Source organism: Pseudorasbora parva, chromosome 17 (genome assembly GCF_024679245.1).
Source record: "Pseudorasbora parva isolate DD20220531a chromosome 17, ASM2467924v1, whole genome shotgun sequence".
Taxonomy (NCBI): domain Eukaryota; kingdom Metazoa; phylum Chordata; class Actinopteri; order Cypriniformes; family Gobionidae; genus Pseudorasbora; species Pseudorasbora parva.
Window position 1 is genome coordinate 30,160,461 of NC_090188.1, and position 15,443 is coordinate 30,175,903.

Consider the following 15,443-nt stretch of genomic DNA (forward strand, 5'->3'; position numbering starts at 1 on the left):
ATTTAATGATATAGAGAAGAAAAAAAGAGAGTTTCAAGCCTTCAGTCTGGTCTAGTTGATAAATAAAGCCTATACCAGGAGAAAAGAACTATAGCAAAAAAAAACTTAACCCAGCCAGAGATGCTTTGCTGGTTTAAGGTCCAGCCTGGTCAGCAGAAATGTGTCCAAAAAACACTTTAAAATCAGCCAACAGACTCACCTGACAAGGATAAAAGGCCAGCAAGAGACCAATAAATATACCGCTATTTGTCAGATTTCCTGATTTCTCATTGTGATTAAAAACCTGTTTTGCTGTTTTGTTTTGCAAACAACATCATATTTTTTTTTTTATCTTTAACGGAATTATGTGTTTCTGCAACACCTTCAAAAACCAAAGGTTATGCAGTGAATCATTATAATAAAAGGATGGGAGTGAAGTGAATACGTCTTCAATAAATAATAAGGCAAGGAATCATACATTAACGCCTTTGATAGTGACCGTCACCGGTGTTGTACCGGCTTGTGAGCGCCTCCCTTAAACTCACTCTTAGAGCAAGTTTAGACAATATTTACGATCTAGGACTCTCGCAACGCACACCGTACGGATATGTGATTCATTTTTTCATCCAATCTGGAGTTTTAAGTCTTTGCTGTGAAGACGGGACATAGCGGAATTTTATACGACATGCAGAGGAATTAAGCAGCGAAGTGATCGGAGCGTCGAGGCGGGATCGCTCTGAAATCCAGCCCGCGGATTGAGGCCTAAATTCCCGAAGCGGATACATGTACGTGGGTTTTAATTGCATAGCAGTAAGATATTGTAAAAACTTCTTCACAAGAATTGTATAGCTGTTTGGTGCATTTTAGGTTGTAGGTTTGGCAACGTGTCCGTTAACTTACGCAAATAGTGTGATGTTTGTGAAAGCTGGTCATTTGGCAAGCAAAACAGGCTAACGTTAGAGCTAACTGCGATACAGGAATTTAAAAAAAACAAAAGCTGTTCAACAAATCAGGTTTAACTCGATAATATTTAAGAAATGTCTTAATATTACTGATAATAAAAATTAGTAATATTTAGCTGAATTATCAAATACATTTAGATGCTTATTTGATCGTTTTGTTTTAGAAACATTTATTAGTTGGGTCTAAAACCGTTTTATTTGTGTTTAAATGTGTTTTTATATAGGATTGTGTTGAACAGTTGACATGAAGAGAGAAGATACTGAACCGAGTCAGGACGGGTGAGTCATTTACACTGATGATAATATGTATTATCTTATAGCTAAGTTATTTGATAACGTTATATTATACACGCATGCGTACACATGCATACAGACCCAAATCACTGATATTTTTTTCCAATATTAAGTGTTTTCCCCATTCTTCTCCATAAGTGTGTTTGTGTGTGTGTGTGTATATATATATATATATATGTGTGTATGTATGTATGTGTGGGTGTATGTAATATATATATGTGTGTTTATATAAAAGGATACCGTGTACCTAAATTATTCCTATGCCTATGAGTTGTGTAGCTTCAGAATTGTAGGTAACGTTAATGTAACGTTAGCATTTAATTGGGAATTTGACAATTAGCTAAGCACAATTAAAATACAATATCTGACTTGCTGACTTGAACAGAAACATTGAGTTCATGGTAGGCATGTCTCGACATATGCTATGTTATATATGTTATCACTAAAGTCAGTTTATTGGGGGGGGGGGGGGGGGGGTGAATGGGATTTTACTTAAGATCTTGACTCTTTTGCTCTATAGAAATCTGAATTTGAGAGTTATCGATTGGAAGAAATCAGGAAACGCAAGAATGAACATTTGCCAAGCAGTAGGGCAATAGTGATATCGTAACTTCATTTTTACAGGCACAGCTCAGAGGAAGGAAAGTGGCTGTCTTTACACAAATAAGGCCTGTTTTCTGCCTGTATCTGCGCATGCAGAGCTGAGACAGTGGGACGGGGCTCTTGTGCTCTTATCTCTAGCTTAACAGACATTTGGAAGGAAAGCCTTGCTGTGGTTGATCTGATTTCACTTTGTGGTTTGCATGTGATGGGCGACTGCAGTTTGCCTTTCATTTAATGTAGCTAATCTGTATTAATGAAAGCTAAAGCCCCGGATAATGTAACAAAAGCACATGGAATCCTCCAGAGACCCCTGCGGGGAGTCTAGCCAGCATTAGCGGAGGTATTTGCATCGAATCGTCTGAAGTGTGCTGGACTTGTCAAGATCTTGCATCACACCTCAGTACTGTAACTGTGACTTGCAAATAAGGGTGAATCATTCTTGAAAGCCTGTGGGGTGTGTGGAAGCATTTTGTGGTAATTCAGAACAAGCTCAGGCAGTAAAGATATTACGACGAAGAGCACTGAGAATACACTGGCTTGTATGTTAATTCATGCATGCTTGCTGACGTGCACGCCTCTGCTATATTTGTGGAGTTTAAATGTCAGGAGGTAGTCAAACTTGTCTCGTGAAGTTGGGTCAGAGTTGCTTGGTGAAGTGGAAGGGCATTTGGTTTGCATGCAATGGTGCATGCATGAGGTTTCTTTTTGTAACTTTTTGACTTAGTTGACTGCTAGAGTTTTTTCAAACAATTTAGATTCTGTGCAAAGTGTGAGTGATAAATGTGGCAGAGTTGCACATTTTAGGCACTGTTCAGTTGTTACCATTCACACAGAAATAAAATAGCCATTTATTTACTCACCCTAACATTGATTCAAACCTGCTTTGATTTTTATTTTGTTTTTCAGTCACAGTGATGATTATTAGTGAACTTGCACTACTGCTTAGGCTTGGCAAAAAAAAACATTTTTTTTCAATTAATCGTATTTTAAAATGTGATTGATTCGCTATCAATTCATGAAAGCCACAAATCGATCAAGTTTATCATTTGCACTCATCTTCAAGCCGTGCCAATTTAAAAAGATAGTTCACCCAAAAATGAAAATTAGCCCTTGATTTACTCACCTTCTAGCCATCTTAGGTGTATCTTCTGTATTCTTCTGCCATTCACTGCCATTATAATGCTTGAATTAGCCAGGATATTTTTTTTTATATATAAAATAGGATATTCAGGCTATTCTTAAAGGCGAGTAAATTATGGGATAATTTTCATTTTTAAATGAACTATCCCTCAATCAAGCATAATAAAACGCAAAAGAGAGTTTGCGGCTTTGCGCATTGTGTGAGAAGTTTGTCCGCACAAGAAAGTTTGGTGTCTCAGACTGCGTGCAAATAATAAAATGAATTCTCTTTCTCATCTCCTTGCACTTGAACAGACAAGTTTATCTTGAAATGCCCGCCATGTAGGCCTGCACGATATTGGAAAAAAATTACATTGCGATATTTTTTCCCCCAACGATATATATTGCGATATTGAGAGCCATCAATCCAGGCTAAAGTCAATAATTACCATTCCGTGATATTAATAATTTCACTAATAAGCAAGCTTCACTACAAGTGACAAAAAGAAATGTTGGAAAATATGTGTAAACATGAAACTAAACCTCCAGTAGGTGGCAGCAGGTGACTGTCTCAATTAGTGAGTAACTGAGTCGTTCATTCAAACAATTCATTCAAACACTGAATCGTTCACACTTGTTGCAGTGAGTGAGACGCGTTACGGGTCTGCTGTGAACGATTATCACTGCTGAAATAGAAGAAAAACACTAAATATTGCATCTAAAATGTAAGTGACTGTTAATTAGTTGTTTATGGAACTGTCATATGAAATCAGTGTCATTTTTAGTCGTGATGGTATTCAGGAAAACGCTCTAGTGTTGTGATTTCTCCTCGAGAGGCTGCACGAGCGTCAACAGCGCGACCTTATTATCATCAGTTCATTATATATTATCCACAATCGATCGCCACTTACACTAAATAAATGCACAAACATTCTTGCATTTTGGTGATTCGCTAGTTATTTTTTGTTTTAATCAGGCTCTTGTCCGTCAGTCAAGTAAAATTCTCTTTCACTTGTCCCTTCAAAACACCCACATGTCCCGGACAAGCGCTAATGTCGAGCCCTGCTTTGTATTCGTCGTAAAGAGCTTTGTGGTGCCGTTTTAAGTGATCAGACAAATTGGTGGTGTTTTGTGGCCACAAGAAGACACTCCATGCAAAGTACCTCTTTTTGTTCAACATCCTCCTTTATGTAGCCAAAATAGTCCCAAAAAGATGATTTCTGGTACAAACCTTTTTTTTCCCTCTTCGAATGTTTGGCCGTGAGCTGTGAGCAGTGGCACAGCGAACCAATCACTGTACAGGCATGAGGAACGTGCATGTCACTCCAGCAACAAACTCGTGTTTACTGTGTGCTTCCTTACTACTACCATAGACCGTAAAAAAATACTACTACCCTTCACATCGCATGTTCCGACGATGTGACTATCGCACATGCGCACATCGCGATGTCGATGTTAAAACAGAATATCGTTCAGCCCTACCGCCATGGCTAGTATCCTAAATGTGTATATTTATATTGGATTTGTGCATTAGTCTAAAAAGGCACAGCAGCCTAGTGTCAGCGTCGCCAACTTCATCTTTGCAGCCTACACTGACTCAGAAAACACTAGTTTATTGATAATCAATAAAATGTTTTTTATAGTAATAGTCCATTTTTTTCAAATTCTTCATAATCATTTTTTCCAATCACATTCATAACCAGTGCTTTGCGGCAAGCTTATGTGCGCTTGAGCGCGAGGCATATCTTCCAACCCCAAACAAGTTTTAAAATATATTCAAATAAACAGAATTAATTCCTCTTATAATAATTTTTGACAATAAAAAAGTTCAATGTGTGCAGTGATCAAATAAATAAATGCAGCCTTGGTGAACATAAACTATTTTTTTTTTTTAATTCCAACCCCATTATTGTGTTTTAACAGTAATGTATATTTTGTTCTGCTCCTCACACAAAGCTAGATACGTAGGCTACTCTGTTAACATTTTTGCACATTTATACATTTTATGAATTTTCTGGTTAAATTTCAGTGTAGAAATTTGTTCCAACTTCTTTTTCAGTCCTACCACTATTGATGATACAAATGATCATTTTGTTGATTTGTTCTGTATCTGCACAGTTTTGCTGCAGATCGTTTGAGACAGGCCGTCCTCCAGCCCTGAATCCAGCATGACGGAGGTCCAGGCCACAGTGGAGTTCTCTGTGGAGCTCCACAAGTTCTATAATGTGGATCTCTTCCAAAGAGGGTAAGAACATGTACCTTTCTGTTTCACTAAAGATCTTATTCTGTAGAAAGTGTCATTCCAGGTTGGGTAGCGTAGCACACACAGATACAATATTTTCAAGGACAATCTCGGTTGGAAGCATGACTAAAACAACAAAAGGAATAGGGATGGATTGCACAGGAAAATATTTTACTGGTACGATAATGTTTTATCAGCCACCTGCTCTTCATCAGGATGGATTTTTTTTTTTCTTTAGATATTTTTTCTTGTTTATATGACAAATGATGGGGAACATATATTTATATTAAGATGTTATCTTTGGAAGGAAGTCAAAACTGAATGATATTCACAAGTCTGAACATGCTTCACATCCCTATTGGATGTTTTTCTTCCCCAGGTTCAGTTTTATGTTCAGAAATTCTTGGCATTTGTCAAGTTAAATTTATTAATGTATACTTTTGTACATTCATTGCAGTTATTGAGCACATTGTTAACTCACCATTGAAACTTGCAGCCTGCAGCTATCTCAATTTAGACATTCCACATGAGATCATATTTAGTGATAATAATACGCAATGCTCTCTTACAGTGCTTTAAAGGCATTCTGGCATTCCTACTGTTACTTGCCGACACGAGTCTCAGCTTCTCTATCTATATGTGTACCAGCTTTTCTTAGAAATCATAAATTAGGAGTCTACAACTATTTCCGTTCAGGCACATCACAAGTGTCTGGTTGTACAGTTGTGTTTAAGGCTGCAGACAGATTCTCCATTAGTTGGCTTATATAGAGGTGCACTTCAAAATAGGGGTGTAAATCAGATGGTTCATTACGATTCGATACGATATCGATTCTCATAGCCAGCGATACAATGTTTTCTTATATATTAAGTTCTGCGACATGATTATGATTCGATTCGGGAGTATATCAGACAATATTTTGTAAGGGTGTAACGATACACACATGTCACGGTTCGATATATCACGATACTGAACTCATGATACGATATTTTTCCTGATATTTTAAGCTAACATAAAAAAGAGTTTTTTATTTATTTTTATTTTTACTTATTATTAAATTATTATTATTATTAGGACCCACAAATATTCCCCCATTGCATCATTATACAGTCCCTGACAAAAGTCTTGTCGCTTGTGTACAAATTGACCTAAAGTGCCGCTGAAATATATTTCTAATCAAGATTTTTTTACAAGAAATGGCTCATTTTAATCCCACCAGCTTTTGTGATAATGTTTCAGTGAAAAACTAAACTTTCAAAAAGTATTCTAATATTCACAGCTTGGTAAAGCCCATTGAGTCAATTTTTGCAAAGACATAAGTGTTGTAACCTTGTCATATGAGCTTCACCTGTGACTAATAATGGATCAATTAGGTCTCAAGTGTGAATAAAAAGAACCCCAGTACACAAGACCTTCACATCAACTGCAACTAGACCTCTGCAAACATGCCTAAGATTCACCCTGAGACTAAAGTTTTGATTATCAAGAGGCTGAAGACCAGATACACTGCTGATGTGGCAGATACCTTCAATGTGTCTCAGCGTCAAGTACAGAGGATAAAAAAAAAGATTTGAAGAGACTGGAGACGTTTTTGACAAGCCCAGGTCAGGCAGACCACGCAAGACAACTGCTCGAGAGGACTGTTTGTTGGCTCGAAAATCCAAGGCCAGCTCCTTTTCCACTGCAGCAGAGCTCCACGAGACCTGGTCACCTCAAGTTCCTGTGTCAACCAGAACAGTTTGTCGGATTCTGTCTCAAAATGGCCTCCATGGTCGAATCAGTGCCCAGAAGCCAGCACTAAACAAAAGACAATTGAAAAACTGTGTGGCATTTGCCAAGGCCCACAGCCTGCTAAAAGGATGGACGCAGGAAAAGTGGCAGAAGGTGGATTTTTCTGATGAATCTTCTGTTGAATTACACCACAGTCGCCGCAAATATTGCAGGAGACCTACTGGTGCCCGAATGGATCCGAGATTCACCCAGAAAACAGTGAAGTTTGGTGGCGGAAAAATCATGGTCTGGGGTTACATCCAGTATGGGGGTGTGCGAGAGATCTGCAGGGTGGAAGGCAACATAAGTCGTCTAAAATACCAAGAAATCTTAGCTACCTCTTATATTCCCAACCATAAAAGAGGTCAAATTCTGCAGCAGGACGGTGCTCCATCACATACTTCCATCTCCACATCAAAGTTTCTCAGGCGAAGAAGATCAAGATGATCCAGGATTGGCCAGCCCAGTCACCAGACATGAACATCATTGAGCATATGTGGGGTAGGATGAAAGAGGACGCATGGAAGACGAAACCAAAGAATATTGATGAACTCTGGGAGGCATGCAAGACTGCTTTCTTAGCTATTCCTGATGACTTCATCAATAAATTGTATGAATCCTTGCCAAACCGCATGGATGCAGTCCTTCAAGCTCATGGAAGTCATACAAGATATTACATTTGGATCTCACAGCACCACAACTTAATTTGCTGACATATTTTTGTTTTTGCAGTAAATTTGTTAAATTTCTGTATAGGCGACAACTTTTGTCTTGCCAAAATTTGACCTTTCTGTCTTGATTAAATGATAAATATTTTTTTCTGTGAAAATTACTTATTTCAGTGCATTAAACATCATTTGGGAGGGTTTTAGCTTTTCATATGAGCTATTTCTAACACCAATGAGTTAATTAAAAGTCAGGTTAATATCAGGTATTTCTAGAAAATAGATAAGCGACAAGACTTTTGTCAGGGACTGTACATTATATTCAACATTATATTTAGCCATATATACGTCGTTGTAAATCGTTCGTGTCTCTTCAGAAGATTTGGATTAGATGCTGATTAGTTATTTTCGCAATGCCTTTATGACATTTTTTTGGATCTTTTAAGTTTGAGAGACTTAATAGAGGGACAGAAATCCCTCAGGTTTCAAAATAATATCTTAATTTGTGTTTGGAAGTTCAATAAAAAAACGACATGATGGTGAGTACATAATGACAGAGTTAACATATGTGGTACATTTGTAAATTTGTGTTTAGGTGAGTTATACCTTATAAAGAGGCCTACTCTACAGCAAGTTGAGCCTTGGATATAAACAACTCTATATCGCGAATCATATCTTTTCATCAACAATACATATAGTCACATTTTTATATCGCAATATATCGTTACACACACAAAGCACTTATGCACATCCCGTGTGCAGAATGATGCGCTTGAAGCAACACATTTACAGCGCACAACGTTCCTATGCAGCAGTTTTTTGTGAGCTGTTTGAGGGACAGTGCGCATAGCATTTTGCAGGGCTCTAAACACAAGCTAATTATTTTGGTTTTAACCAGTTACAGTTAGGACCCAAAATGAACACTTCTGCTTTTGTCAGATGAACAGAGTAAATACTACAGAGTTACTCGGCAGTTGATGCATGATTGGCAGTTGGCACATTTAGTAACCTGTTAGTTGGCAGTTGGTAACCTGATTAATAATTGCAATATTGTATGGTTTAAAATTGCAATGTAAATGTATGTTCACATTTACCATTGCTCTGCAAAAAATGTAACTTAATAGGAATCCATGCAATTGGGAGCTTCATATGATGGAAGTTTTGGAGTTTCTGCTTGAACATGCAGATTTTGCTAAGATTGAAAGTGACTTCTATGTGAGCGGGTGCTTCATGCATCACTGCACTATTGACAATGCACATTTTTAGCCTGAAAAAATTTCACAGAAATGTCACTAATGTGACCACACCTTAAAGGATTAGTCCAATCACAAATTACTTCAATCACAAATGAAACATCTGTCATTACTCACCCTCCTGTTTTTCCTTTCATTCATCTTCAAACACAAATGAAGATATTTTTCTAAAATCTGAGATTTCTGTCCCTACATTGACAGTCAAATACAGGCCAAAAGTTGGGCACATTACTATTTGTAATGTTTTTGAAAGAAATTTATTCTGCTCATCAACCTGCATTTATTTGAGCAAAAATACAGAAAATATTTTTAAAGCAGCACTAGGTAACTTTTGCTCTCGGGGTTGCCCTACAGTTACAGAAATACAGAAATTTGGCCTGTGCTGTATATGATGAGCAGATTTAATTTAGGCTTTTATTCAAACATTGATCAACTCGCACATCAGTTGTGGTTAACAGAATCTCAAACATGTTCAGTTGTGACATTTGAGAATCAATAAGGTTCACCTCAAGTTCCGCAGCAGGTTTGAGCTACATCAGTTCATTCACGTATTACGCAGCACTATTGAACTTCTCCAAGAACCAGTGAGGTCCATTCTCGTGTTACGCAGCATGTTTGAACTTCAGCAAGAACCAATGAGGTTTATTCTCTTGTGTTATGCAGCACATTTGAGCTTCTCCAAGAACCAGCGAGGTTCATTCTCCTGTTGCGCAGCACATTTGAGCTTCATGTCATCTTGTCAATCTGTTCATCGTGTAAAATGAATGTGCCTCTTCAGAAAATTTGGACTAAACCGCTCCAATCATAATAAATAGTTTTATGATCTCTTTATGTACTTTTTGAAGCATCAAAGTGGTATTTGCGTAGACTGCCAATGGCAGGACAGAAATTTACATTTTAAATTTTAAAATATCTTCATTTGTGTTTTGAAGATGAACAAAAGTCTTACAGGTTTGGAATGACATGAGAGTTAGTAATTGATGATGATTTTTTTGTTTGTTTCATTTTTGTGGGAATTAACCCTTTAAGGAGGGTAAGTTAAAAAAAGCAGAGAAATTTATATTCCTCCATTAAAAGTCTATTAAAAAGAGAGCTAATGAATCCCTTAAGTCTTAAGGAATCCCTTAAGCCTTAAAGCTACACTGTGTAACTTTTTTAGTTTATTCTTAGCTAAAATCACTTAGTTCTTTCAAAAATATATGTGCTCATTAATGTATATTTACTTCTTTCAAGTAATAATGCATTCTCATAATTTTATAATATACCATTGAAAATACATAAGTGTTGAGGGTTCGGATGGCGGTCGCCATGTTGCTCCTCCATCTTGAAAGTACATTTGCCAAAGAGGGACATACCCGTAAATTCAAGCTTCGCTTTTCGCGTTTTTACACTCGATGGCACTGTGTCGAATGTGAAGAGGAGGATTGCTTGAGGCTGCTATATGATGATGGAGGATCACTCTTAAGCCCCTTTCTAACTGCACGTCGGACCCGCAATATTCCCGGAACACTGCCGGGTCGCCTTCTGTGTGAAAGCAACCACGTCCCGGAATTGATTACCGAATTCGACCCCGGTCGGGGACCTAGTAACATTGCGGGATTTGTATCAGAGTCGCCAAGGAAGCGGAAAAGAGAATTAAGACGGCAACGCGACAGGCAAATCAACAAGACAAAAAAGTAAATACTGGAGTGGCCTTTCCAAGATGGAAAGAGCTCATGAGCAACGATTTTAAAAAGAACGCCGACATTGCCTGCTTTCTTCTCGACAGGTAATATTAATTCAGCCTATTTGTGTATATTGGAAGTTTTATTGTTGCTTGGCTAATTATATCATGGTGTGCTGTGCATAACACTAGAACGACGTCTAGGATAGTTTTCCTCGCGTCAATGATGAAAAAGTATTGTTTACCTTATAACATAAATCCGTGTTCTATGACGGATAACATGAGATTAATATTTTAATTGCATTATAATTTGTTTGCCTTACGCTAGTGGTGTTGTACAATATACAGAATAATGATAGCACTGATAAAAGTTACTTAACTAAGAGCTTGCATTCGTCTGGGAACCTGATAGCTGATGTTAGCAATGAACTGGTTATTATTCAGTTCTATTATTCATTTTACATAGATTAACTTGATCATAGATCATTTGGTAAATTAAATAACTGCAAATTATAATAGTTTTCAAAAATTACCTCATCACTTGAGTTGACGCAACACTCACCGAAGAGGTCGAACTGAAAGCCATGACTAAATCGGCCACCGTAGGAGTTGAAACGAAATCGAAATTGAGAGGAGCAGAAACAATTATTCACTGGATGTCATATACCTTTACACCACTAGATGGGAGAAAATATCACACAGTGTAGCTTTAAGGGATCGCTTTATATGAGGATCAGATTTAATTTAGGCTTTTATTCTCACACATTCATTGATCAGCAAACTTGGGTGAATAGACTTTCAACATCATATTTAATTAAATAGATCTTCATTTTGAACGAAAGTGGGTTTTTAATGACATGAAGGTGAGCAAATGATAATAGAATTAAGATATTGTGAGTTTTTAATAACATGAAGGTGAGTAAATGATGATAGAATTAAAATAATGTAAACTAACCCTCTAACAAGCTAGAATATATTTGAGTTTAACTACAGTTTGCACAAGTTTCTATCTATGCGTCAACAATATGCAACAGTATTGATCTGACTGAGAACTGATCTGAGCTGGGCTTGGATGTTTTTTTTCTGTTCAGAACTGCTTTATAGATTAACTAATTTAATTATTGATGATCTTTACAGTGGAAATCAACACCGAACTGACTTCAACTGAACAACAGCTGCAGTGCATCATATTCCTGTTAACACTGTAAAGCTGCTTTGAAGCAATCTGTATTGCATAAAGAGCCATATAAATAAAGATGACTTGTTTCAACCTGAAATTACCCAAATTTAGTACAGATAATTTGCTTGTTATTATCCTAAGTAATACTACACATTTCAATGCACAATATCATAATGTAATGCAACCTCTTTAGCCCATTGTTCTCTATTAAAAGCCATTGTTTAATTCAGAACAGCTAAGGGTTAAGTTACAAGTCCGGCCTACATTTTTAAACCAGTCATTTGATATAGCTAGGGGTGGGAGGTATGAGTATGACATAAGCCATATAAAGTTATTTTTGCTGGATATCCAAAGTAAAAATTAGTTTGTTCTAAAAAAATAAATAAAGGTGTTGTAAGCAGTAACTTGATGCTATGTAATCAGATTACTTTTTCAAATAACTAGTACAGAATACTTTTAAATTTCAATTGAAAATATAAGTTGCTTTTTCAAATAAGTAACACAAGTTATTTTGTTCTTTCATTTATTAACTGACACTTATCCTGTCCCCACATTAAAAGATCACACTGTACAGATATTAATTTGTGCTTCCTACAGCTTGAGGCGTATTCGTTTCACTTTCTGTGTGAAAGGGCCTTTACATTTGCCTAGCCTTAGAAAAAGTCATGCATTAGTTTCCATCAAAAGTAATTAAGCAATGCAATGCAGATACTTTTAAATATAACTTTCCCCAACACTGGCCGTAACCATCTAAAGGAACAGTGAAACCCTGTGTTATCGGCAGTGCTAATAGGCTTGTTTGGTGTCAGCGCAGCAGTTTGCAACCTCAGGCTAACATTCCACATCTGCTTACATTGTCGCCGTGGGTCTAACTAAAACAGAGAGCCATTGGGTTTGCTCAGCTGTGTGACAGGAAGCTTAATGTGACCCTCGTTCTGCTCTTCACCTCCTGTAAGGGGACTGGTTGTTTGTTCTTATTCCCAGATCTGTGTTCCGGCCAGCCCGTTGTATTCTTACTCACTCCCCCATAAGTGCTTCTGTGCGCTTTTGATGTCATGATATTCTCGTCAGAAGGATAATTGCAGCTCTATTTTGGTTGCCCGAGCTTCCTCTTTGATTGCAAATGCATGGGAGGATGGGGCACAGGATATAAACAGAGCTGTCTGGATACCACCATGTGCTGGAGCTCTCTGATCTGGTTTATTCAGCTGAGCTCAGAGTAGAAATGAGGAACTATGAAGGCATGAGACTTCTCTTTGACAGTCACTGTGGCTTCTTCCTTTCTTTGAACGACATTAAAAAAAATATGCTGACTGGTTTCATTTACGAAAAACACAAATTATTTATTATCAGGAGGCTTGGTTGTATTAATGGTTTTTAACCTCCATGTTTCTGCTGAATACTGTATTAAAACATTCTCCTTTAAATTTGATGATCTTATGAGCTGAGTTCTTTTTATTGAAAATGAGTCACAAATGAACCCATTAATCTAAGTGAATCATTGGTTTATTCATGATTTATTTATGTCTGGTATGAATTTTTTGTTTAGTATGTTCATTTGTAACACTCCCATTCAAAAGTTAGGGTTGGTAAGTTTTTTTTTTTTAACGTAATTGTTAAAATACAAAGAAAAACTATATTGTGAAATATTACATTTTAAAATAACTGTTTTCTAGTTGAATTTTAAACTGTAATTTATTCCTGTTATGCAAATTTTCAGCATCATTCCAGTCTTCAGTGTCACATGATCCTTCAAAATCATTCTAATATGCTGATATGATGCTCAAGAAACTTTTCTTATAGACCCTTTTCACATTTCCGGGTTTCTTAGAGCGGAAGTCGTCATAGTTGAATGAGAGAATACATTATATATATATATATATATGATATTTATGTATATGTATGTATGTATATATATATATATATATATATATATATATATATATATATATATATATATATATATATATATATATATATATATATATGTGTCCCCATTTTCTCGAAAGCCAAAAGAAAAACGCAACAACAGTGATTTCACAACTTTCAAAAAGAGGGAAAAAATAAAGTGAGATTGATAATGGCAGTAAAAAGATGTCATTTTTACTATCAATCCCATAGATGCTGTATTAGAACAGCAGTGGTATATTGTTTTTTTTCTAATTTGATGCTGAAGTATTATAATACAACCTATCAGTGTTATAAGTGTACATACCATTTTTTTTCATGAAAATATATTAAAAACATTGCAAGATTTACAATATTGATGACCATTAAAACGCATCATCACAGTCTGTTAAAAGGGTCCATTATCATAACAGGGGGTCCATTTTTAAAGCAGTTGTGCTGCTTGATATTTTTGTGGAAACCATGACATGTTGTTTTCTGGATTCTTGAATAAATAGAAAGTACAAAAGAGAGGGTTTGTATCGTCATGAAAATCTGGAAGAGTCATTGGATTTTATGACAATTTTCCAGGCCTGGAAAAGTTTTGGAAAAATCATGGAAATGTTCTCTGAATTAATGTTCTCTGCTTGGGCGTTTATACAGATTGTACAAACAAATAGCATTAATAGTTGTTAATTTCAGTTAAGATATGCTATTATGAATTTTATTCTTATTTTACATGTTATAGACTTTCATGGAACCATATCAGTATTTGCCTCAAAAGTCATGGAAATGTATTGGTAAAAATTTGTATAAAGCCTAAAAAAGGACAGTAACATTATAAATTAGTTTTTTAACATTATAAATATCTCTACTGTCATTTTTGATCTATTTTATGCGTATTTGCTGAATGAAAGTTCATCGCGTGCAGAGGGAGTTTGAAAGACAACCGCTTATCCCGCCCTTTCGGATTGAGCCCTGTCAATGGAGAGTTTCCAGACCAAACATATTGATGTGGGTCTGGCTTGTCAGGCTAGGTATATGGTATAACGTTGTTTCAAACAATTATTTGATGTGTTCACAATACTAAAAACTAATTAAGGAATCAATAAGACAAATTGGACTTTAAAATTCCTTAAGTTTGTAATTCATAGCTCTACCTATACAGAAAGTTTGTCTCGAGCTGAGTAAGCTCTTAAGTGTAGCAATATAATATTTATGCCTCACTTCCTAGTGGTTAACTGCAGTTTTTTAATGAAAGTTTTTGTATAGGCTAGATTGTTTTCTTACATGGGCTGCTCTCGATAAGGAAAAATATTCAAGGCATCAAAAAAAGGAAAGAAACCCAGTTCATAATAAATCTGGTGTTTGGGTTTTATTTGTTTGTGTAATAGAGTTGAGGGGAAAGGCTTATATTTGCAATTAACTTCAATAAAGTTTTCTCGAATACAGATAATTTACTCTACTATTTTCCTGTATTGACAGGTTCTATCAGATCCGAGCTGGTGTGAAAGTGCCGCCACGGATCCCACAGAGGGTGGAAGCCAGTCTGCTGCATCCAATAGGTAAATGCACTCATACACCTCAAATGAACTTGCCACATTCTGTGCAATGAATGATGGAATGGTTGATAATCATGTGACATGCCAGTCTATTAAAGGATCATGAAACCCTTAACCAAATTTGGTTAAATTAAGAGTTGTGTTTTTAACATTGAAGTCAATGTTACCATTCGTTAGTTTTGATTGTAGGATAAAACTAGTTAATTTTTAAACGTTGTGCTTTTTTTCAACATCCGAAATCATCCTCGTGTCAACAGCAAACAA

The 15,443-nt window shown here is 36.3% G+C and overlaps 1 protein-coding gene across 3 annotated transcripts in view; it reads left to right on the plus strand.

The window, feature by feature from the left end:
• Positions 1 to 446: 446 nt before the first annotated feature.
• Positions 447 to 15,443, plus strand: part of fam135a (family with sequence similarity 135 member A) — a 53,748-nt gene continuing 38,751 nt past the window's right edge. For all 3 annotated transcript variants that reach the window (XR_010898677.1, XM_067421444.1, XM_067421445.1), the window contains exons 1-4: positions 447 to 764; positions 1,166 to 1,220; positions 5,076 to 5,202; positions 15,103 to 15,182. Coding sequence is in view for 2 of the 3 variants with exons in the window: in XM_067421444.1 (XP_067277545.1) it covers positions 5,126 to 5,202; positions 15,103 to 15,182 (157 nt within the window). In the remaining variant the exon portion in view is untranslated. The remainder of the gene's footprint in view (positions 765 to 1,165; positions 1,221 to 5,075; positions 5,203 to 15,102; positions 15,183 to 15,443) is intronic.